Source organism: Tupaia chinensis, unplaced genomic scaffold, assembly GCF_000334495.1.
Source record: "Tupaia chinensis unplaced genomic scaffold, TupChi_1.0 Scaffold144180_1, whole genome shotgun sequence".
Lineage (NCBI taxonomy): Eukaryota > Metazoa > Chordata > Mammalia > Scandentia > Tupaiidae > Tupaia > Tupaia belangeri.
Window position 1 is genome coordinate 1,215,299 of NW_006204037.1, and position 23,849 is coordinate 1,239,147.

The following is a 23,849-nucleotide window of genomic DNA, read 5'->3' on the forward strand; positions in this document are numbered from 1 at the left end:
ACCCCCCAGGGGGGATGGCCATGCTGCAATCCCTTCTCCTCCATTCTCCTCTCGGGATCTTGGGCACGCACGTACATGTGCCCGGCGTGAGTTTTAAGCCACCGGGTCTGGGACGCGAACTGCGGTTGACTACGTGGGAGTCCAACTACATAGCCACTATGCTAATTGCTGGTTCCCTACATTAGTAATTTCTTATTGAGATGTGATTATTCAAATAATTTACATATGTATTATTATTCCTTTTTAGTTCTTACTCTGAAAACACGGAATACCAATTTTTGTCTGAGAAAGTATCAAATAAACACAATTTTAGAAAACTGAACTATTGACTTGTTACTAATTACCTCCTTTTAATTAGCAATGCTACAACTAGCTCTTGGGAACTTGGTAACAAGTAACAAGCAGCAGAAAATATTCACAATTTAATTCTTGGTTACACCAATACATCATTTAATAAAGAATGAGTCAGAACTCACTGTGGAATGAAAAATCTCAGCATCAAGAAAGAGCAAGGTGATAGGAATCAGTATCAAGTTAACCAAAGTCAGTAATGTACATCCGAATACCCATCTAGGGATTGGTCTTCAGATACTCTTCCCAGTTCCTTTCCTATTGCAAGGGAGAAGGGCTGAGAGGCACACACTTCTCACTAAATCCAAAGATGAGCTTGGGTACATTCTAGTGGCATAGTGAGTGCTTAGCCAATTAAATTCGGATTCCTTCCAAGCCACTGCATGATGAGCTGGAGTTATATCCACTTTGCCACCACTGAACAGAACAGACCATAGTTGTATGTAGATGGAATGTGAGTATTCTAATACTGGAGGAAGATGATTTGGTTTGAATCAGTGGAAGTACAAATTGGAACTGACCAAAAGGGAGAGAGACCACATGGGCTTTCCCGTGGAACCCACCAGATAATACCATTAGGTTAGATGTCATGCCTGGCATTGCACAGTTGGTCAAAGCAGATCAGGAATTCCAATATAAACTATGTTGGACTTTCTTCCAGTTGCTTCTTTCCATTTAAATCTGTTCTATTCCTACGAATCAGTTGAAAACACTATCTCACATAGAATAGGCCTCAGATAATTTCTTCACAGGCAGATAGGTTGGACTCACACTTTCACACCTACCTGGTCAAATCTTTGCTTGACACAGGTTTAAAAGCTGGTTCTCAGGTAACGGGATATGAAGGAAAGTTAAAGGAAGTAAATTTCCTATTTGCGTTTTAAGATAGAATCTCAATTTCTACATAAAATTTGAGACTGAAAAGTTTGGAAGTGGTAAGAGTAATTCAGTTTCTCCTGCAGAGCGGAAGTCTTCCAAAGAAGAGGTGATTGGACTATGAACTACCAGTGACAAAAGCCCCAGGGGACTGCTGAGGTCAGTATGATGTCGCCCAGCTACCCTGCACAGAAAACAGGACTGGGGAGAAACAGATGCCTTGAAGCACAACCTCAGGTTTCGCCTGTGGAATTCTCTCTTTACTTTCAGCCAAGTATTAGCAGAATGCTTTCTATTAGGCTAAGGACTGGAAATACAAATATGAATGAACTACAACCCCTGCTGACTGAACAGACATTGTTAGGGAACTTCCCAAGAAGCAAACAGGCCACAGGAACACAGAGATGGAAAGGCACATCACCGTTTGGGGCCTGTGAGTGCTGTCAGGAGTGATGCCCCTGAGGAACTGCATGTAAGCTGTGACAGCCTAAAGAATGAAGTACTGTACGCTCAGTGGACGAGGCCAGGAAGAAGAAGAGGAGATGTGTTTTGGCTGAGGGAACAGGACCACAAAAATTCATTACCTGGGAAACATGACAATTAACTGAAGGTTATGGCTTCCGTTTCAATGATTTGCACTGTGGCATTTTAAATTGATTCAAAAAAACATTTTTTTTTTTTTTTAATCACTGGAAGTACTGGCACAGTGGCCAGAACTTTAGTACTCATGAAGTATGTTCATTTGGAAGGTCAATTATATTGTTTTGGAAAGGAAAGCTCAGAATTTTTTTCCCTACTTTTTCCATAGGGTGCCATGTGTTTGCTGGAGAGAGACAAAGAGACAGAGAGAGAGAGTGTGAGAAATCATCCCCCAGAGAGGATGGCCATGCCACAAGCCCTTTTCCTCCAGTCTCCTTTAGGGACCTTGGGCACAAATGCACATGTACCTGGCATGACTTTCAAGCTGCCAAGTCCAGGAAACAAACTGTGTAGTCAGTCAAGTGGGATCTAGTGCCTTCTTGCTGGCCCCACATTTTTGTGTTTTTTTTAAGAGTAATAATTACTATGAAATTTTACACTTAGGCAAGTTATAATTCCAAATACATTTCTATTCACTGTCCTTTTAATATTGATTTAAGTGTACTTTTTCTAGGAAATTCCTTGGGGCTGAATTCTTTAAATTCTTTAATGGTATCTTATCTAATGGATTTAAAATAATAGACCTTTGAGTAATAGCGACTCAGCTTTCCATTTTATTTTGGAAAATTTTCTCTTTTTAGATTTTTCATCTTATCCAGGCCCTCAGATTACATTTTCTCATTGCAGCTTTCCCCTTTTCAGATGTTTTCAGTTTTCACTGTTATCACGTAAATCACAACTTTATCAATTGCTCCATCAATGCAGTTGATCTGAGAGACAGTTACAGCAGGTGAATCAAAAATCTTGGAATCAGTATCATAGGAGGATGACTTTGAGTTGACTTTAAGACTCGATGATATTATTTGCCCATAGTTAATATATGAAGTAAGCCAAAATTATAAAGTTACCCTGAGTGTAAAACTGGGCAGAGGACTGATCATGCCAGATAATTTCTGACAGATGGAATCACCATATTTATTTGTCATACTGCTTCATTTCTGGCATTAGAATCACACTACAAAGTATTTATAGATAATTAATAGGACATCATACCACTTAGTGTACGTGGTTAGATAACATGACAACAGCTCAGAGAACTCTATTATATTGCTTTGAGTTCAATAAAATCGAGAAAATACTATTTAAAAGTTCAGCAAGAAAGAGGGGGGAAAAAGGATAACTTACTTGCTAGGTGCACGATCTTGCAAATTAGTTAATGCAGCAAAGTTGTTTCGTACAGTTCGCAGGCTGGCCAAGACCTACAACAAAGAAGGATTCTTTAAACTTCTTGAACTAGGGTCATTTTAAATGCAATTAAAAATGATTTTTTTAACCTGTATTGCTTGCAACTTAACAATTGATTTTTTTAACCTGTATTGCTTGCAACTTAGTTCCATATACTACCAAGGACTCTCCCCACACATAGCAAAGTTCACATATTCACATATGAAATCCAGAGAACAGACTACAAAGATTTTCCAGCAATTTCTCCTCATTGTCTATAAACATGGTGATAGATAGTAACAGCAGTTTCCACAGTACTCTTAGATATTTTAGTCACCAAGACAACATACATATAGCAAAATATAGCAAAATACATATAGCATTGTTGTACTGTGTATAAATTTTGAAATAGTGTAATATAAAATACTAATAAAGTCTCATTTTGGGGGATAAAATTTAAAACAAAATTACCCTCACATTCTCTTAAAAAATTCACCATGGGTCCAGCTGCCATAGTGCATGTTGGTAGATACTACTTCTTGGCAAGCTGGACCAACATGGGAGTCCTGAGTTCGGTTCCCAGCCCATCCTAAAAGCTGGGTGCAGGGATATGTGCCATTGGTCCCAGCTACTCAGAGGGCTGAGGCAAGAGGATTATGAGCTTAATGCCATTCTGGGCAATACAGCAAGACCCTGTCTGAAAGAGCCTGGCACAGGCCTAGCTGGGAAGCCAAGGTAGAAAGGTGATGACAGCGAGACACTGTGAAAAACAATGAAAACTTCACCAAGAATTCCATCATTTCTAGTTGGAAACTTCAATTTAAAATGGTTTATCTACCTTTATCACATGGTTACTCTAACTAGTAAATGGAACTCTTTTCCTTTGTGAAGGCCAACTGAATCACGGAATATAAGATGTCCTCAGGGATGCACTTCTCATATAAAATGCTACTGCCCTGGATGTGCACAGTGCCTGACACAAAAAAGATATCCAGTAACGATTTGTTGAATATATGAATACACAGATATAACGTGTCAATACACATGGCAAGGCAGGACCAAAAGGTGCCACCATCTATGAGAGCCCTCCCCTCCTTTCCTAAGTCCAATGGGAACTAGAAGGTGGCCAAAGAATTGGGAGCAAGTCTCAGAGAGAGGGTGCTGCTATCTCCTCCCATGCCCCTCACTTTCTCCTAGAATGGATAAATTTCCCCAGAGTGGAACTGTATTAGGTGAGATTACAGAGGACCACTAGAACACTAAATTTATCCAAAACATAGTACCTGGTAGGAACTACATAACAACCTGGAGTGCCTGGTTCTGAGACACAGTAAACGTATGAATTTGGACAAGTTAGATGAATTGCTCTGCCTCAGTTTTCTCATTTGTAAAACTGGGATAATAACATCTACCTCATAGAATTATTGCAAGGATTATGCGAAATGACAGTTTAGGGGTCAAGAGTGTCGTCAGGCAAACAGAAAGCACTCAGTAAATATTATCCCACTGAAGTATCATTATATTTAGTTAATGGTTCTCATGCATATGGGGAATTTAGTAGAGCCTCTCATTGGTAATACTTGAGAGCCTTCAAATTTCTAACTGCCTCATGAGTTTCAGAACTGCTTCCAGGACTTTTTCATCATGTACTATGCTAGACTGAAGTCTTTTTCTAAGACACCTTTTTTTTTTTTTTTTAAATTTGACATTTAATCAATGGGGAGCTGCATATGTCCTAGGACGGTGACCTCCAGTATTTTCCAACCCCCGTAGGAGTCAGTGGTGCTTCCTAGGGAGCCAACCATGATTAACTCAGCCACTGGAAAAACCTGGCTCATTATCACATACAAACAACTCGCAGCTCTGAAGGGTCATGCTGCTGTGACGGAGTATTCAAATAGCCAACTGCTGACATCAGACCACGATGTCTTTCATTTGGCATGAAATCGTGAATGATGCAGAAATAAACCAGATAAGTGAACCACTGTCATTAAATCATGCAGGCTTAATTTATGTTTTAAGAAGTGAAGATCAAATCCATCCATAAAGGCTTTTAAATAAGATTATGACATGAGCTAAACGATTCCTTTTCTAGCAACGATTTTAGCTTTAGAACTCTGAGCATTTTATTCTAATACATAGATAATTGGGTTCACTGCATTTGACAACTGGCTAAAGAGAAATATTACTGAGGGTAATTCACGTTCTATGCTCTGTTGACAGGAAACATTAGCTCATAAAAATCTTTTCCCATAGAAAGGCCATATTAGAATAAATATCTAATATAATAAATAATTTTACTTAATATTTTGTTTTAAATTTAAATTTCATGTATGTGCACTTACACAATCTATTTTTACATGTTGCAGAATTTAAACAGAAAAATAGATATAAAGCAAGTAGTCTTCCCTTGAACGATTAAGACGAAAATAGAAATTATTGTAATTTCTAAGAAGAGGCATGCAGATAAAATTGGGGAGAGACACTCAGGGTGCATTAAAAATATTGGTACTGATCTATTACTTTTTTTTTTGGAAAGGTTTATTCTATAGGGCGTGTTTGCCCGCCAGCCAGACAGAGAAAGACAGAGAGATAGAAAGCGAGAAATCACCCCCCAGGGGCTATGGCCACGTCGCAATCCCTTCTCCTCCATTCTCCTCTTGGGATCTTGGGCACATGCGCACACATGGCCGGCGTGCGTTTTAAGCCACTGGGTCCGGGACGCAAACTGCGGTCGACTACATAGGGGTCCAGCGACAGACATTACACTAACTGCTGGTCCCAGTACTGATCTATTTCTGAAACCATTCATTTTAGTGTTACTTTTTATACTTAATTTAAGCACTAGATGTATTCTCTTACATTTATGAAATATTTCAAATTAAAATGTGGAGAAGGAAATCTCTCTCCCAGTCTCTCCTTTAGGCAGTCAGCTGCCTGTCCCTCCCAATGAGTTTAGGTTACCTTAAAGTTTGCTTTATAAATTAGGCCGACCACTGGTGTGGTGGTAAAGGCAACTGGATCCCACATAGGCTACTGTGCAGTTTGAGTCCCAGACCCAGTGACTTGAAAAAAACATGTCGTGTGTGAGTGTGTGGGTGGGTGTGTGTTTACAAAATACATGGAAAAGGGATTCAGCATGGCCTTGCCCCGAGGAGCATTTCTCTCTTTCTCTCCCTCTGGCAAGCGCATGTGCCCTATAGCAAAACAAAACTAAAAAATACCAAAAACTGTTCTTTCTGACTTTACAAGTACTGCTGCAGTAAAGAAAGTTACATCATTCCCTGTGTACAAGTTTTAAATTATTGTTTGCTTGTTTGTGCTTGGACAAATAATATTTTATACATTTTACATAACACATCAACTATTACTTCCTTAACTATGATACATATGATATTGGCAAAAGTATAAAGCAGTGTTCCAGACAAATCTGACGTAGGGGTATTGCCCTAGGCCTAGCTGATAGACTCCGAGTGTCTTCATCAGAAGTATCACAGTGCTAATCTTTTCTGCTCTCACGCCCATTGCAGAACAAAGAGAGACAGTCATCTGCCACTCCAGGCTGTCAGGGAGAATGAAAAACAAGTGTACCAATGTCTCTATGTTGAGGTGCAAGTTAAGGTTCAGTTATGTTTTGCTTTTCTTCTAGGGCAGCTCTCACATCCCCTGAGTTCACCTCTTTAAGATCTGGGGCCAGAGCTCTGTGCCCCTGAAATTTTCTTTACTGTTTAATGCTTACTAAACAAAAAGGTCCCTGAGGTCTCTTCCACAGTGCTCAATGGTTAGAAAATTAAGGTCTTTTTTTTTTTTTTCTCTTCTGCTCCTCCAAGTAAAAGTATAATCAGTCAAGGTAAAAAAATGCCTTTGGAATAATGAGAACATATACTCCTTAGGAAAGAACTACTGATACTACAGAAAAATCTTGAACAAAGATGTTCATGAGAGGAATGAAATGTTACTGATACACACTATTCTTTTAGGTTCTTTTACACATTTATTCACACATGAGAGTCACTAAAAATAGCATACAAATGAGAGCTTCAATTAACAGTACACAACTGAACATAAAAGGCCAAGAGAGAGAAAGAAATAGGAGAGAGAGAGAAAAAATGGTTTTGAGACTTGTTTTTCATTTCATATATACTTTATGCCACTAGATGGTGGTAAAGCACAGACCTTAAGTTGCCATTGGGGTAGAGGGTGTGTGTGAAAGAATTCCTTGCTTTTGTTTCACTTTCAGGAAAAAATAAAAAATCAAATTATAATTATTTACAAGACAGAAATGTATGTCTTTATTAAAAAAAAGAAGTTAAACCATATGAAATTGACTGTTTTTGTATGTCAAAAGGTTGAGCATTGACAATTTCATGTGCTTTGACCTAACAAAAACTTAGAAACCTAGAAGGTACTAGTTGTAATTTATGTTCCTGAAGACTAAAATAAAGCTAAAAAAAATAAATAAATAAAAGGAAGAAACTGAAATAAGATGACAGTCTTCTTTCCCAACCTAATAGAGTGGGTCCGGTGGGTTTAGGAAGTTTGGAAATTGTGATGAGGCTACAAGATTGTTGCTCCTGGGTGAAATGAGGAAGGGACAGGAAGAAATATTTTTAAAATATAAATAGAATGTTCTATAATATTAATTACTACTACCTACTGCATAGAATGTTCTATATGTTAATAACTACAAATTTCTTTCTGCAAGTGACCAGGTGCTGTACTTTGGTTAGAGTAGAGCCAAAATGATGTGGCTGTTCCTACACTCTTTTTTCAAATCAAGTGTATCTCCTTAGTCTGAATGATGTGAAGGGTCCAGGATAAAGTTTTGGTATTTCCTATGTTCTCCTTCACCAAAGATTCTACTTCTTTTAACATTCCACACTTCCAGGTAAGTTGTCTAACCAACTTAGTTTCAGGTCACATCAAAAGGAGGGGACTGATGGGGCCAGTGACAGCTTACGACAGAAAACAGTGTATGTTTCATTGACCTGGGCCTCCTTAGTGCTCTTTGGCCCCTAAAAACTTCAGACAAATTGTTATGTTCATGGAGAGAAAGAGACAGAGTGACATGATGGAAGGCAGAAAAAGTTTCTCTCAACACCCAGCCTTTATTTCTAAGAAAATACCCACACCAAGAGATTTCAGCACAGAGCTGGGAGAATATTTCAGAATCGAAATATAGCAATTATTTAAAGTGTCACTATTTCTGGGATTTAAAGGGATTCCGAGTTTATTGGGAAATGCTCGAGAAATCGGAAATATAAAGTGTTTAAGTTAAATACCAGAGGAATGTCTAGCACTGACAGTATTTTTGACCTTGGACTAAAAGATGGAGGGATACCATAGAATCCTTTTTAAACATTAAGATATCCAAGATATTATAGGTTTTAGCCCTGCAGGACAATATAGAATATATATTAGATTTCTTAAATTATTTTGTAATTTAGTATTTTATTCCCTTTCCTTGACAGAAAATCATAATTTGGAAAAAAAAAAGGATTCTCAAGAAGATGTAGAAATTGGGACCAGCAGTTAGAGAAATGGCTATGTCGCTGGACTCCCATGTAGTCGACGGCGGTTCGCGTCCCAGACCCGGTGGCTTAAAACTCACGCCGGGCGCGTGTGCGTGCGTGCCCAAGATCCCAAGAGGAGAATGGAGGAAAAGGGATTGCGGCGTGGCCATCTCCCCTGGAGGGGTGATTTCATTTCTTGCTTTCTGTCTCTGTGTCTCTCTCTGTCTGTCTGGCGAGCGCACGTGCCCTATAGTGAAAACCTCTCCAAAAAAAAAAGAAGATGTAGAAACTGAGACAGGCTTGAAGAGAGATCTTTGATCACTTTAGATAGTGAGGGGCCATATTTAGGAGTTATAGGAAAGAAAATTACCACGGAAAAAACAACCCTGAAGAGATATAAAATAAAATGTCAATAGTAGTTATTATGGGATTCAGAATTATGGGAAATCTTTTCCTTCCTCTCACTTACATTTATTTTCCTAAACTTTAATGTCAAGCTTTTTCACTAGAATTCAGTGTGAAATTCCAAATCCCCAAACATGCTAGGAAAGTGGATAATTCTTTGACCTACTTGGCCAGACATTTCCCTGAATGACTTTTAAAAAATTAGGTGTTTTTTTTTTTTTTTTTTTAACATGAACCATATTAATTGCCTAGAGTTGTCCAACTGTTTTGAAAGCATAAATTAAATCATGGTCAATGTTTTAAGATCCTAAGTAGAGCAAAGGTTGAAGAAGGAATGGCAGGTAAAATAAATAGGGAACTGTAAATGGTATCCACAGAGGCAGATAGTATTTCAATCAATACAATAATCTACTCATAAGGACAGTACTGGACTTCCACATGGTTGACTATGGTTCAAGTCTCAGACCCGGCAGCTTGAAAATTACGCCAGGCATATGTGTGTACGTGCGTGCCCCAAATTCTAAGAGAATAGTAGAGAAGGAATTGCAGAATGGTCATCCCCCCTGGAGAGTGATTCCTCATTTTCTCTCTCATTATATCTCTCTCTCTGGTAACTGTGATGCCCTATGGCAAAAACCTTAAAAATAAACATTAAAGAATAAGGAGCCAGCAGGTGGTTAGGGTGCTGGACACACCCACATGGTCAACCGTGGTTCAAGTCCAAGATCTGGTGGCTTGGTTTCTCACCTTCCCTCACTCTCTCTGGTCAAATTAAAATAAATGAATAAATAAATAAAATAAAATAGAAATAATTCTTTAAAGACTTTTTAAATTAAAAAATAAAAAGAAAATTAAAAATGTTACACATTACGTTATTTATGGATTGACTAAATTTTGGGTCTAAATTTTAATGGCAATATTTCAGAAATTTTATAAAAGAGTAAAACTATACATGATCCTACTATACAAATAATGTTATTTTCCATTTTAAAAGAATATCTATCATCTATTATGGCATTTTAGAGATGAAAGGGCAATTTCACCACTAAATAAACAAGTAACAATTAAAACATGTTTTATTAGATTTTCTAGAAATTGTGCTGATCATTATACAAGCCTATGATTTCAACCTCTTAATTACCTCATGAGGCAGGTATTCTTGGAATTGAAGTTTAACAGCAGGAGAAATCAGGCTTGGAAAAATCCAGTGACTTGCTGAAGGCCATTCAGTTTTCAGGAGGAGATGAGAAGATTTAATAGGGCCCTCATCCAATTCATCCAACTGTGCCAGTTGGAATGGCCCAGAGAAGTTAAATCAATTGCCCAAGGTGCTACAGCTGTCTATGACAGAGCCCTGATTATAATTTTTATAATCTCTTAGTATTTCTTGTATTTCACTCTGTAACATTCCTTACTACTCAATGTTCATTTAAACCTGCTTCATGTCCCAGATTAAATTAGTTTTTATCTCATTCTGTTCCTAGTTATCTATACCAAGGGCTCTCAATTTCTCCTGAACACTGAAAAAACCCCCCAAAACCTGTCATTTAAAAAAATACATACACTTGCATCTGACCCCCAGATTTCTGGATTTAATTGACCAGAGGTACAGCCTGGCCATTCAGATAAGTAATCTGTAGATCAATCTATTCATGCTATGTAGTTTACGTTGAGAAGTTTTGTCTACACAAGGACCATTTAGTCATTAGCCCTTCTATATATATTCCAAACAATTTAGATCATTTTCTTCACTCTTTTGCACCTATGTCATGTAGTTACAGTATTTTCATAATTTGTGTGCCTAACAGGGACAAATAAAGATAAACATATCACCTAGCCAAATCTTCGTGCAAATGACATACGTAAAAGAGGTAAATAAGATATCAGGTTGAATTGGATTATTAAATTTCAAGCACTGATCATGTACCTAATTATACAAAAGTAATTTAATCTGTGATGTAGACTTCAGTGCTTATGTCAGTGAAGAAAATATGGCTAACGTAAGTATATCCTTTAGGTTATTTGTTATTTGAAGCAAAGGTACTCTTGGGGTCCTTGGGTTTATAGGAAATAGATCAGTATGGCCAAAATCAAACTCTCCAGCACTGTATCCAAATGACTTGAAAGAACCACAGAACTTGTATTTATTCTTGTGCTTTATTTAATATTAAATTAGGAACCAGAACTAATCCTCCAAATTAAGTGTTCATATCTGCGATAAGTCTGCCCATTCATCAAGCGGTGCTTACCTGAGCAAATGGAGTCACAATCAAGTCATCTCCGTGTCTGAAAGAGAAACCAAATCCCAAGTTAGATGTCACCAATGACATATGACCTCTTTCACTCAATATTAAATAGTAAGTTCTACTTTCATAAATTCCTATAGAGATTTACAGTAGTTCCATCCTTATTCTTCAGCACATGTTCTTCCCAGCCACTGTGTTGAAAAGAAGTCTTCGGGGATGTTAACCATTGTCCAGTTCCCTGGGTAAAAAGAGGAACTTTTTGATCATCAGCCAAGGTCACGGTCGTTTAGGCACACAGGACATGCACTACCAGAAATGGGGCTCCAGCTGTGCGCCTGAGCTTCACTTTCAGCCTCTGATTGGAGATAGAGGAAGGGAGCTGAGGAAGGAACTGCAACTGCAGTGGCTTCAGGGAGAGGACCCTGGACCAGCTAACACTTGAAGGTGATCCGTATCGAGTGCTCTGCATCATCCGGTGTGAGTCTTGGACAGGCTAGGAACTGTAGATGACATGGGACTACATCATGCACTAATAAAAACCCCATGAAACTTCTCAACTGACTCACGTCCCAGCCACTGTAGTTACGGGGGAATGTTGCCCCATGTGTGCTGTTGCTGCAGCAACCTTGGCTACACCGTGCCCGCAGTGTAGGAGCAAGGTGTCAGCATGACGTGTCTTGGAGGGACAGGGAAAGCAAGGAAAGTTGTGCAACTTTCTACTTGGAGGAAAGTGAGAAACCAGGGCCCAGTGTTCTTTCGTGGTATTTCTTAGCATGAATAATTCGAAAGAAGGATTTCCAGAATCACCTTGGGCTACTAGATCTAGCTCTTCACAGCTCTTTAATCAGGAGAATGTGTAGCTGTTCTACACAGAAAGCTTCCTGGACATGGTCCTAACTGAGAACAGTGCAACGGAACTATCTGCTCCTTCGTGAACAATCTGCGAAGATCCCTGAGGGATCTAAAACAACACGACAAATTATGCTGCAGCACAAGGGAGTGCTGATCATGTCAGGAAATGAGTTTCTACCAATAATTAGACAAGTTCTTAGGGTCATCCACTAATTACAACAGAGTCTTGAAATAAAAATGTGGGAAAAAAAAGCAGAAAAAGATAAAAAAAAACCAAAAAAAACCCATACTTTCAATGAGGTGTTATTTTATTCCCCCTTAGTTTCAAAATCACATTTTTCAAGAGGCATCTATTCTTTGTAGAGATTATTTACAGAACCCTAGATTCTAAGGAGAGGCATTAAATTTCATTATCATTTTATAAAAGGAGGTAACTAAAGTTCAGAGAGGTCTTTAAGTCTAAAAGCTAAGAAATGGTAGAGCCAGAACATCAATCAAAAAAGGTCTGCCAAGGTCAAGCTCTGAAAGGCTCTCTTCTAGAAAAATGGCCCATGGTAGGAGAAGGCCTGGTGTCTTGAAGCCTTAGGGAAGCCACAGTGCCAGAGAGAGGCAGGTGGATGAGATAAAGCCAAGGAGGCAGAGGAGCCACCTGGGTTAGATCAAAGATGATGCACACGAAGAGCTACAGGGAGCAGCTCAGGGATTCCAGAGAGTGCCATATTAGGGAGACGTGAGAAAATAGTGGTTGGAAGAGAGCCAGGTAGCCGATCACAGAGCCTTTCTTTGTAAAACTTGTAGAAGAACTTGGATTTTACCCTCTGACAAAAGCATGGGTTAGAATTCCAGCTCTGCCATACACTAAGTGTGTGAATTTGTGCAACTTATTAAACCTCTTTCTCTTTGTTCATCTATAAGATGGAGATTTGTGAGGGGATTAAATAAACTATAATGCTAAGTGCTTAGAAATGTGCTTAGCACACAGTACATGCTCAGTAAATATTAATTATAATAATAATTTAGTAGTAGTAAATATTTTCATATCATACTGACTTTTACTTTTCAATGCAGTTAGAAAATTATGGAGGCTCAGGAAACTGATAGTTAAGAAGAATCCTTGAGCCAGTCACACAAGTTTGTAAAGAATTGAGATATTTGAGGGGGCAAAACTGGAAATGGGAAGACCAATTTAGAAGACAGTGGAGATGAGGACTCAAACTTATTCAGCAGTAGTTGAGAGAGAGGGATGATGACAACATTAGGAATCTGTAAAAACAAAAATTATGGAAATACAAAAGTAAGGAGAATGTTATCATGGTAGGTACATTTCATATACCTTCCCACCAATTGTTACAACAATATTTAAAGACATGTAGTGTTACTCTCATTTTCCAGATGACAAAATTGAGGCTCAGATTGATTATGAGAGTTAGCACAAAGTAATACACTTAGTAGCTGCATAGCCATACCTCTTATAATTTTACTAGGTGACTCCTACAGAAGAGTTTTAAAAATAGGTTAAAAATAAGATTCAGGCCAGCTGGTGGTGTGATGGTTATGATAACTGGATACCACATGGTTGAATATGTAGTTCAAGTCCTGTACCCAGTGACTTTCAAAACACACTGGGAATGTATGCATGTATGTCTCAATTCCTGGAAATAGAGAGAAATGGAGGAGAAGGGATTATGGCATGACTGTTCTCCAAGGGCAGTGATTTCTCACTTTTTCTGTCTATCTCTCTCTCCTCTCTCTCCACACCCTCTGCCAAAATGAATAAACGATCTTTAGGAAGATGGTAGGAAAAAGAGGACAGTAGCCACTTCAGGTCTTTTATGGAAGAAGAGAGGTCAGTTCTAAATGGTGAATTTCAAAATGATGCACAGATTGGTCAGCTACAGTTCGTTCTTGGCCCTTCATCTTGCTCTTTGGCTGTTGACCATTGGCAAAATTGAGGGCTACAATTTCTCTCATGTACTTCTTTTGAAACAGCAACTTAATTCTCAGAAAATAACAGAAATACTTATTAATGCACCAATTTTTAAAAAGTATGAGTACAAAATGCACAGCTGGGTACTTTACCATTTAATAACTTTCTATACACACACAAGGCATTAGAAAATTGCACTTGAGGGAGCAGCAGTTGGCATAATGGCTATGTTGCTGGACTCCCATGTAGTTGACGTGGTTCAAGTCCCAGACCCGGTGGCTTGAACTCAATGCTGGGTGCATGTGCGTGTGTGCCCAAGATCTTGAGAGGAGAATGGAAAAGGAATTGCAGCATGGCCATCCCCCCTGGGGGTTGATTTCTCATTTTCTGTCTCTCTGTCTCTCTCTTTCCAGCGAGCACATGTGCCCTATAGCAAAAACTTCTTCAAAAAATAAAAATAAAAAGTGTAATTGAGGCCAACAATCTTAACAATTGAACTATGTAGTGTGTTGTATAGTCCTACTTAGTTAGCAGTCCAAAAACAAAACACTATTCCAAAAGTTTTAAATAGTACATATTGCATTCAAGATATTTTGATGGTTCTTAAGATAAAAACTAATATTTTAAAGTAATTATTCCATGATGGGAGGTATATCACACAGGGAAAAAAGACAAGCCATACATGCCTACTCGATTTTGTAATCAAATAAGCTATTAATTTAGGGGCTCTTGAGGCTCTCCCTCTCTCTCTTCTCTCTTCCTCCCTGCTCAGACCCACGCCTACCTCTTGGGAGTGTATTTTTGTTTTTATTTAATTAAAATACCTTTTCCTTTCACAATTGGCTTGCTTCATTCAATTCTCTGTCTGGAACACCAAGAATGCAGACATCACTGGCACCACCCCACAACATATATTGTAGCAAGTCAGCCAGGAGGCGACATGGGAAATAACCACCTGATCCCCCAAGACTCGCCCCTTGGCTGTATCCTTAACTATTGGGAAAATTTTGACCCAGGTGACATAAAAACCAAAACAAAAAATGCATAATATTAATTTGTAGTGCAGCTTGACCTCAATATAAACTTTGGGAGTAAGAACAATAGCCGCCAAATGGGACCATTAATCATAATGCTATCTTACAAATAGATTTGCTAGGTAGAAGACAAGGAAAGTGATCCACAGTCCCATATGTCCAAGCCTTTATGGCTCTTTACCAAGACCCTTTCTTTTGCAGAAAAGTTAGCCAAATCCCTTCATTAAAGCCTCAACCAAATGTGGATATAGTAGATAGTCCCTGTTACAAACTCTGATGAAACTTATGAGAGAATTCCCTTCACAAGAGAATCACAAGAGAATCTCACAAGGGATTAACCCCCATACCACTCCTCACCTTCTGCCCCAAGCACAGGTATGTTCATTCCGAAGGGGACAGAAGGAATAAATAATCAACCCTTTAGTTCATCACATACTTGAAGCATGACCCTCTAACCCTTCAGGGAAATAGCTGGACAAGAGGGCTCAATCAGAACCCTTTGCCATCACTGATATTCAACAATGCAGATAAAAGTTGGGTGAATATTCTGAGGGCTGAGGTAAATTTATAAGTTTCAGAGACTGACCTTGGCTCCTGGCCTCTCTTAGAGGGATGTAGAGTTCATTATGTGTTTTTGTTGCACCCCAATTGAGAAGGAAAGAATTTTAAACACACCACACAAAGAAGTGGATGTTTAATTTACTAGACTTCCACAAGAGAATTTTCTAGGAGTATAGACTGGTGAACTGAAGAGCTAAATTAGAGGCCCTCTTGGCAGGAGTGAAACATGGGATAAAAGCCTGTAGATTATTACAAACTAAGAATGATCATTCAGGAAAAAGGTGAAAAGCCAGCTGCCTTCTATGATAGGTTAGAAGAGGGATTTAGAAAATATACTAATCTGGACCCTACCTCTCTAGAGGAAGAGTTTTTATAGGAAAATATTTTAGCCAAACTGCCCCAGATATCAGGCAAAAAATCCAAAAGCTAAAAAATAGAACTCCAAACCAATCAGCCTCTATTACTTGACATGGCCTTCATGATCTCAAAAAGGAAAAGAGGCAACAGAGTAGAGAGAAATGGCAAGCCATGATATGACTGTCGCAATTATCAAAGCCCTTGATATGCACAGAGTGTCCAAAAGTTCATCCCAAATCCAGAGAGAAAAATCTGCAGATTCTTGCTTCAAGTGCAAGAAGAGTGGACAATTTCCAAGAGCCACCTCCTGGGCCCTGCCATCAGTGCTGCAACATGGGAAACAATTCTTGCCATTTGGAGGAATAACTGTCCACTCTCCCAAAGGAAGAAGTGGTCAACCAAGGTCCTCATGAGCCAAGGGAAGAAATCAATGACTGACGAAGCCTGTGGAGATCCTCTATGCTCCTGTCCAGAGAGGTCATCATAACCACTGAGGAACCCCAGGTATGTTTAGCCATCATGAGTAAGCCAATATTATTTCTTGTAGATGCAGGGACTACTTACTCTGTTCTCCCTTCTTTTTTCAGGAAGGTCCTCCTCACAAACCACAATAGTTATGTGAATGGAGGGAAGAAATACTGTGAGTTATTTCACCTCTCCCTTGCTATGCCAATTCATAAACCAAATATTCTCATGGGAATTTCTAATACTCCCCAGCTGCCCAACCCCCTAATGGGAAGAGATATATTGGCTTAACTGGCGGCCATCCTTTAATTTAAGGCCTCCAAGGATTATGATCATTCAAAATTCTGACAGGGTACCAAGCCACATAGATAATAAAATTGTCCTCATGGCCTGGAACTCTGGACAACCAGGAAGGGCTATAACAGTATCCTTCGTAAAAAATACAATTAAAGACCCCTCTAAATCCCTCACTGCAAACAGTATCCCATAAGACTAGAAGCTAGAAAAGGACTCAAACCTACTGTAAAGGAATTTTTAAAATGTGGGCTACTAAAATTTTGCCAGTCCCGCTGCAGTACTCCTAAATTGCCAGTACTTAAGCCCACTGGGGGAGACAGGACTGTCTAAGACCTAAGGCTTCCAACCCAAATTTGACTATTGACTACTGTTCTATCCTTATCCTCAGCATCATATCTAGCTGTCCTTGCTCTTATTTGACTGTGGGCCACTAGGGCAATGATTCCTCATACTAAATATAGAGGAGGTTGACCTTCCTGGTTAATAAATATGTAGGATTTTCAAATAACTAAATGGACGAAGACCATGCTAATAGGAAGGGCAGCTGATCTCAGATCCTTCTAGTGGAACTTAGCAACTACGGCCTCACTGAGAGCCCATTTGGGACCTAGAATGGCAACTACTCCCTTAAAATCCCAGGCACCATCTGTGTTAAAAGAACTTATGATACAACCCAAGAACGATGTACCTTAAACCAGTCTCTCTAATCACATTGCTTCACAAATCCAACCACAATTGTTGAATTCAGGGGAATCTGAATCCAAGAAAGCTAGAACTGGTTCCCTTGGCTGTTGCCTCTTTGGGAACCCCTGTTATTGCTAATTCACACCCTCATTTTGGGCCCTGTCTATTAAATCTCCCAACCAAGTTTATCTCTTCCTTCTTAGAGCTCATAAAATTGCAAATGGCCATATGACAGAGATATCTACTTCTTGGGGCCATGCTGAATCCTGCTGTAAGTCATCCAGCACCAACAACTATCCTTCCAACAACACACTTCAGAACTATCCAGCCCCTGGTCCTGCTCTCCCACCTAGATCAGGTAGGGCAAGACTTCCATGATCTCTGATAGGCAGGGTCAACAGCCCTTTCCAGCATGAAACAGTTACATAAGACAGGCCATCCATGTTTAACTCCCCAAAAAGATTTATGGGATCATCCCTCCCAGGGAAAAATGAGGCAGGAGAAAACTGGCAAATAGCAGCAGGAAAAGGGGCTGGAGTATCTGCTCCTGTAACTAGACAGACAGAAAAAGATCAGGACAGTATATTCCCTGGCCAAGTTAATATAGGTAGGAGATTTCCAGTGGGGGATGGCTAGCTGATTAAGCCATATTTGATACAGCTAATAAGATGAATCAGTGGGCCCAGCCACATTGGTTAGAGCCAATGAGATGGGAACAATTGGTGGGCCCAGCCAGTGATCAATTGACGTGGCTTAGATTAAGAAATTATAAACTTCTCAGAATGTCACTGCCAGATCCCTGGAGTCTCTCTCCTCTCTTGCTTGGGCCCACTTCTACCTCTTGGGAGTGTACATTCACTTTTACTTAATAAACTACCTTTTCCTTTAGCAAAAAAAATAAGTAAATAAATAAATAAAAAGCTATTACTCTGCTTCAACACATGGTCATGATGAAGACACTGTTTTTGTAAAATGGATGAGAAACAGTTCAGACAGCCCAAAGTAAGGTAAGTGAGGTACAGGTACACGAAATATAGTGATGGATGATATACATACAAGAGTGGTCCTTTAAGATTATAATAGGGTAGCCTATTCTACTGAGGTCTGTGTAAGTACATTCTGTGATGTTTGCATGACAAAAATCACATAACAACACATTTCTCAGAATTTACCCCATAATTAAATGATGCATCATTATAAAATGAAATACATATATTGTCCAAAGTATGGTCTTTTCTTTCATTATATTCTTTATTGCCCAGTTACAAAGTTGATTTACTGAGAATGAAGTCACCTTGACCAAGGTATATCATCAATCTAAAATTAAACCCTGGAAGTAAGTCTCTTATTTATTTATTTATTTTTATGTGAATTACATTGGATTTGAATCATTCAAAACTCAAAAGAGTGGACTTGTTTATTAAAACACATTTTTTTTTTTTTTGGAGAGGTTTTTGCTATACGGTGTGTGCTCTGGCCAGACAGACAGAGAGAGACATAGACAGAAAGAGAGAAATCACCCCCCAGGGGGGATGGTCATGCCGCAATCCCTTCTCCTCCATTCTCCTCTGGGGATCTTGGGCACGCACGCACACGCGCCCGGCGTGAGTTTTAAGCCACTGGTACGGAACGCAAACCACGGTCGACTACGTGGGAGTCCAGTGACATAGCCATTACGCTAACTGCTCGTAAAACCATTTTTTTTTTTTTTTTGAGAGAGAGATTTTTCTTATAGGGCATGTGTGCTCACCAGAGACACAGAGATAGAGATAGAGAAAGCAAGAAATCACCCTTTGGGGATGGTCATGCTTGCAATCACTTCTCCTCCATTCTCTTGTTGGGATTCAGAATGCATATGCATGCATGTGCTCACACACACACACACATTGACCACACTAGAGTCCAGTACCTTAACCACTATGCCACCTGTGGCCTCAACACTTCATTTTCTTTTCTTTTGGTTGTATTTTATTCCCAAGGTTTGTAAAGAAAATACTTAAGATATACAATATTTAAGATAATTTATCAGTCTTTCTTTCTCTCCCTATCAAAGCATGAAGACAATTATCATTTTAGTGATGAAGATATGTCACTTTTTTTAATTCCTTGAACATTTTTTAAAGATTTATTATTATTATTATTGTTAATATTATTTTTCACATGAGTTTTGCCAGAGAAAGACAGAGAGAGAGAGAGAGAGGGAGAGTGAGAAAGCAAGCTGCCAGGTCTGGGATGCAAACCATGGCCAGCCATGTGGGAATTTCAGCACCTTAACCACCATGCCACCTGCTGGTCTGCTTAGAAATTTTTTTATGCCTTAAATTCTAAATGATGTATAGCTATTAAATGTATAAATAATAATAATAATAAAGGAAAAATAAAACCATAATGAGATACCAATAATTCAAAAAAAGAAATTGTTTATGCCAAATATCTCAGGACTTTCTCATTTTAGTAGCAGTGAAATGATTTATAGCACTTTAGTGGCAAATGTGCTAAATAAAAGGCTGGTCATATCCTATTTGTTTTTTGTCAAAGTCTGTCATGTTATAATTTTCTATTAATATATGCTTAATATATAATTTAAAAATCTTTGTCTAAGTCCTCAATCCAATATTAAGAAGTCTTTTGGTCATATAAGCACAATGATCCAGGTAAAATATATTTTTATTTGTAGTTAGAAGATAAATGTAATATGAACTTATCTTTTGTGTCTTATAATTTGCTTATAATAATTAATAAAAAGGTCTCGTAGTTAAGATTAACAGAGGATTCATTTTGTTATTATATATGATTTGGCTTAAAGTATATGTGTGTTTTAATGAATTAAATAATCACACACCAAAAAGAAATAAGCCTATGAAGTAAAATGATTCTGAAATCCTGCACTTGAACAATATTCCCAACTAGGAACTTTGTAAAGTACCTCAGGTAATTAAAGTGGGGTTAGAAGGGATTAGGAGACTACACATTAAATTGGGGCTTGCTGAGTTGGGAAGTGATTGCTAGTCTCTTACAAATTGACTGAGAAGGTAGATTCAAAGTTGTACAGTGAATATTGCCAGGAACTCTAAAATTGTACCTCCTGGTAACATGAATTTGGAGTAGGATTATGTGAGAATATTTTTCATATAAATTTAAAAAATGGTCATATCCTATTTGTTTTTTGTCAAAGTCTGTCATGTTATAATTTTCTATTAATATATGCTTAATATATAATTTAAAAATCTTTGTCTAAGTCCTCAATCCAATATTAAGAAGTCTTTTGGTCATATAAGCACAATGATCCAGGTAAAATATATTTTTATTTGTAGTTAGAAGATAAATGTAATATGAACTTATCTTTTGTGTCTTATAATTTGCTTATAATAATTAATAAAAAGGTCTCGTAGTTAAGATTAACAGAGGATTCATTTTGTTATTATATATGATTTGGCTTAAAGTATATGTGTGTTTTAATGAATTAAATAATCACACACCAAAAAGAAATAAGCCTATGAAGTAAAATGATTCTGAAATCCTGCACTTGAACAATATTCCCAACTAGGAACTTTGTAAAGTACCTCAGGTAATTAAAGTGGGGTTAGAAGGGATTAGGAGACTACACATTAAATTGGGGCTTGCTGAGTTGGGAAGTGATTGCTAGTCTCTTACAAATTGACTGAGAAGGTAGATTCAAAGTTGTACAGTGAATATTGCCAGGAACTCTAAAATTGTACCTCCTGGTAACATGAATTTGGAGTAGGATTATGTGAGAATATTTTTCATATAAATTTAAAAAACAACAAACTTCAATGAAAACTAACTAGGATTTATTTTGAGAAAACATTTATTTATCTAGTTACCCATTTATTTGTGATTTTTCAAGCCACCAGGTCTGAGACTTGAACCATCGTCAGCCATGTGGGAGGGAATCCAGTACCTTATCCACCATGTCACCTGCTAGCCCAAGGATTTGTTTTAAGGAAAAAAAAAAAGGAGTATTTCTGAGAAACAAGTGGAGAGAGAAGGTTTGGGAAGCTCAGAAAAAGCTAATTGTTGACCTTGTTTGCATGAATTTATGTATTTATGTATATAAGCATGTGGGAGATGAGGAGATTGATACCCAGGTAAAAGTCATGGCAGAGTACATGTGTAGAATCTTTTAGGATGGGCCAGATAAACTATTAGAGGTCACTGTGGGAGTTGGTACACCGCTGGTCTTAAGTCTCATGGTGTAGAGTGAAGTACCATGTCCTTGGTTACCTGCTCAGGCTACCATGGGCTAGACCAGAGTAGTCACTCTCTTTAGTCTTGGGGAGCCTCCCCTTTTCCCATTCCCAAAGAGTCCTCAGTCCTTGCTGAGTCATGAGTGAGTACTACTGGAGACGGGAACACAAGGCTTAACAATACACCACTGACTTTTATTTTTTCAAAATACTTCTCACTCTCTACCCTCTATCATCTCTCATCATCCCTCTCTTACTTCCATATTGCTTACTACTTTCTTTTTTTTTGCTATAGGGCACATGCACTCACCAGAAAGAGAGAGACACAGAAAGCTAGAAATCACCCCCCGGGGGAATGGCCACGCTGCAATCCCTTCTCCTCCATTCTCCTCTTGGGATCTTGGGCACACACGCACACATGCCTAGAGTGAGTTTAAGCCACTCGGCCCGGGATTCGAACTGCGGTCGACTACATGGGATTCCAGCAACATAGCCATTCCGCTAACCCCTAGTCCCCTTACTACTTATTTTTGACCTTCATGTTTTCTATAATGAGAAGACAAAAATGTAGGTAAGAAATGGAAAGAGAAATAAAAGAGCAACTAAATTTTCAGAAAGTACCAGTATTTTGGAGAATTTGACTATTGAGAACATTTTGCAGGCCTGACTTGTGGCCAAGTAGTTAAGGAGCCAGATCCCAAATGGATGACCAAGTGGTTCAAGTCCTGGATCTGGTGGCTTGAAAAACATGCTGGGTGAATGTGCATGTATCCCCAAATTCCAAAAAGGCTGGATTAATAGAGAAGGGATGCAGATGACCACACTCCCTTGAGGGATACTTTTTCCCTCTCCCTTCATGTCTTTCTTTGGTAAATGAACATAGCCTCTGGCAACATTTTTTTTTAAAGGAACATTTTTAAAAACCAAATGATGTTTTTCCATAGATATAATTTAAAAAGGGATGATTTGTCTTTCCAAAATATAATGTTATCTCTGACAAATCATAAATATCACATTTAACAGGATAATGAAACCTTTAAGATTACTTATGAAAGAGGCATTAGGAGTTTTCATAACTTACACAGTATTTAACTCTGATGACTCTATATTAAATAGATGTTCACGTTTCTATTCTAACAGTGGAATTAGGCTCAAAAACTTAAGTAACTCATGGTAGTCATTCATATGGGTAATGTAAAAAAGTTGATTTTATGGAAGTGGAGAGCAGGATACCAGAGACTAGAGAGTGTAAGAGGGAAAGGAAGATAAGCATTTGGCCAAAAGCTATATAGTTAGTTAATGTACAGTCAGTACATTATGTTGTGTATCAAAAAACTATATACAATTTGTCAGGTGCCAATTCAAAATTCAATTAAAAATATTTAAGGCCTGGCCTGATCTTTGACCAAAGAAATTCTTGAGAAAAAATTCTTACTTTTTGGCCTATGCGTGCCTCATTTCTTACAGACAAATGGTAGACGACGACTGTAGAACATTCTGTCAATAGACAAGCAAAATAAATTTTCATGTCCTATTGCTCAGTAGGGTGACTAAAGTTAACAATAACATATCATGTATTTAAAAATTAGAAGAGAGGATTTTAGATGTTTCTATCACAAAGGAATGACAAATGTATGAGGTGATATATTTGCTAATTGTCCTAATTTGCTGAGTATATGATGTATAACATACATGTACTAAAACATCATGTGTTACCTCACGATATCAATAATTATTATGTGTCAATTTAAAGAAAGACAAAAAAGGGAAAAATAAAAATCAAGAAAACAAAAACTCAGTTGAAAAATGGGCAAAGGGCTTGAATTAGCTATTTCTCAAAACAAAAAGAAGGGATTGCGGCGTGGCCATCCCCCAGCGGGGGGTGATTGCTCACTTTCTATCTCTCTGTCTCTCTCTGTCTGTCTGGCAAGTGCACGCACCCTATAGCAAAAACCTCTCCAAAAAAAAAAGTTAGTTATTACATTAATTTTTTAGTAGTATAATAACAATTAATTATTAAATTAGAATAACATTATGAAAAATAGTATACAAGTTCCACAAAAAAAAATAAAATAAAAAATAGAACTACCATATGACCCAGCAATTTTACTTCTGGGTACATATCCAATAGACATGAAATCATTATGTTCAAGGATATCTGCACTCATGTTTACTGCAGCACCATTCATAATAGCAAGATAATAATCAGC

General features: G+C 38.2%; 1 protein-coding gene across 2 annotated transcripts in view; it reads right to left on the bottom strand.

The window, feature by feature from the left end:
- Nucleotides 1-23,849, bottom strand: part of LOC102488531 (cAMP-specific 3',5'-cyclic phosphodiesterase 4D) — a 657,187-nt gene that overhangs the window by 215,133 nt on the left and 418,205 nt on the right. For both annotated transcript variants that reach the window (XM_006166220.3, XM_014583266.2), the window contains exons 3-4: nucleotides 11,258-11,294; nucleotides 3,052-3,125 (exon numbers count right to left, since the gene is read on the bottom strand). In XM_006166220.3, the coding sequence (XP_006166282.1) occupies nucleotides 3,052-3,125; nucleotides 11,258-11,294 (111 nt within the window). The remainder of the gene's footprint in view (nucleotides 1-3,051; nucleotides 3,126-11,257; nucleotides 11,295-23,849) is intronic.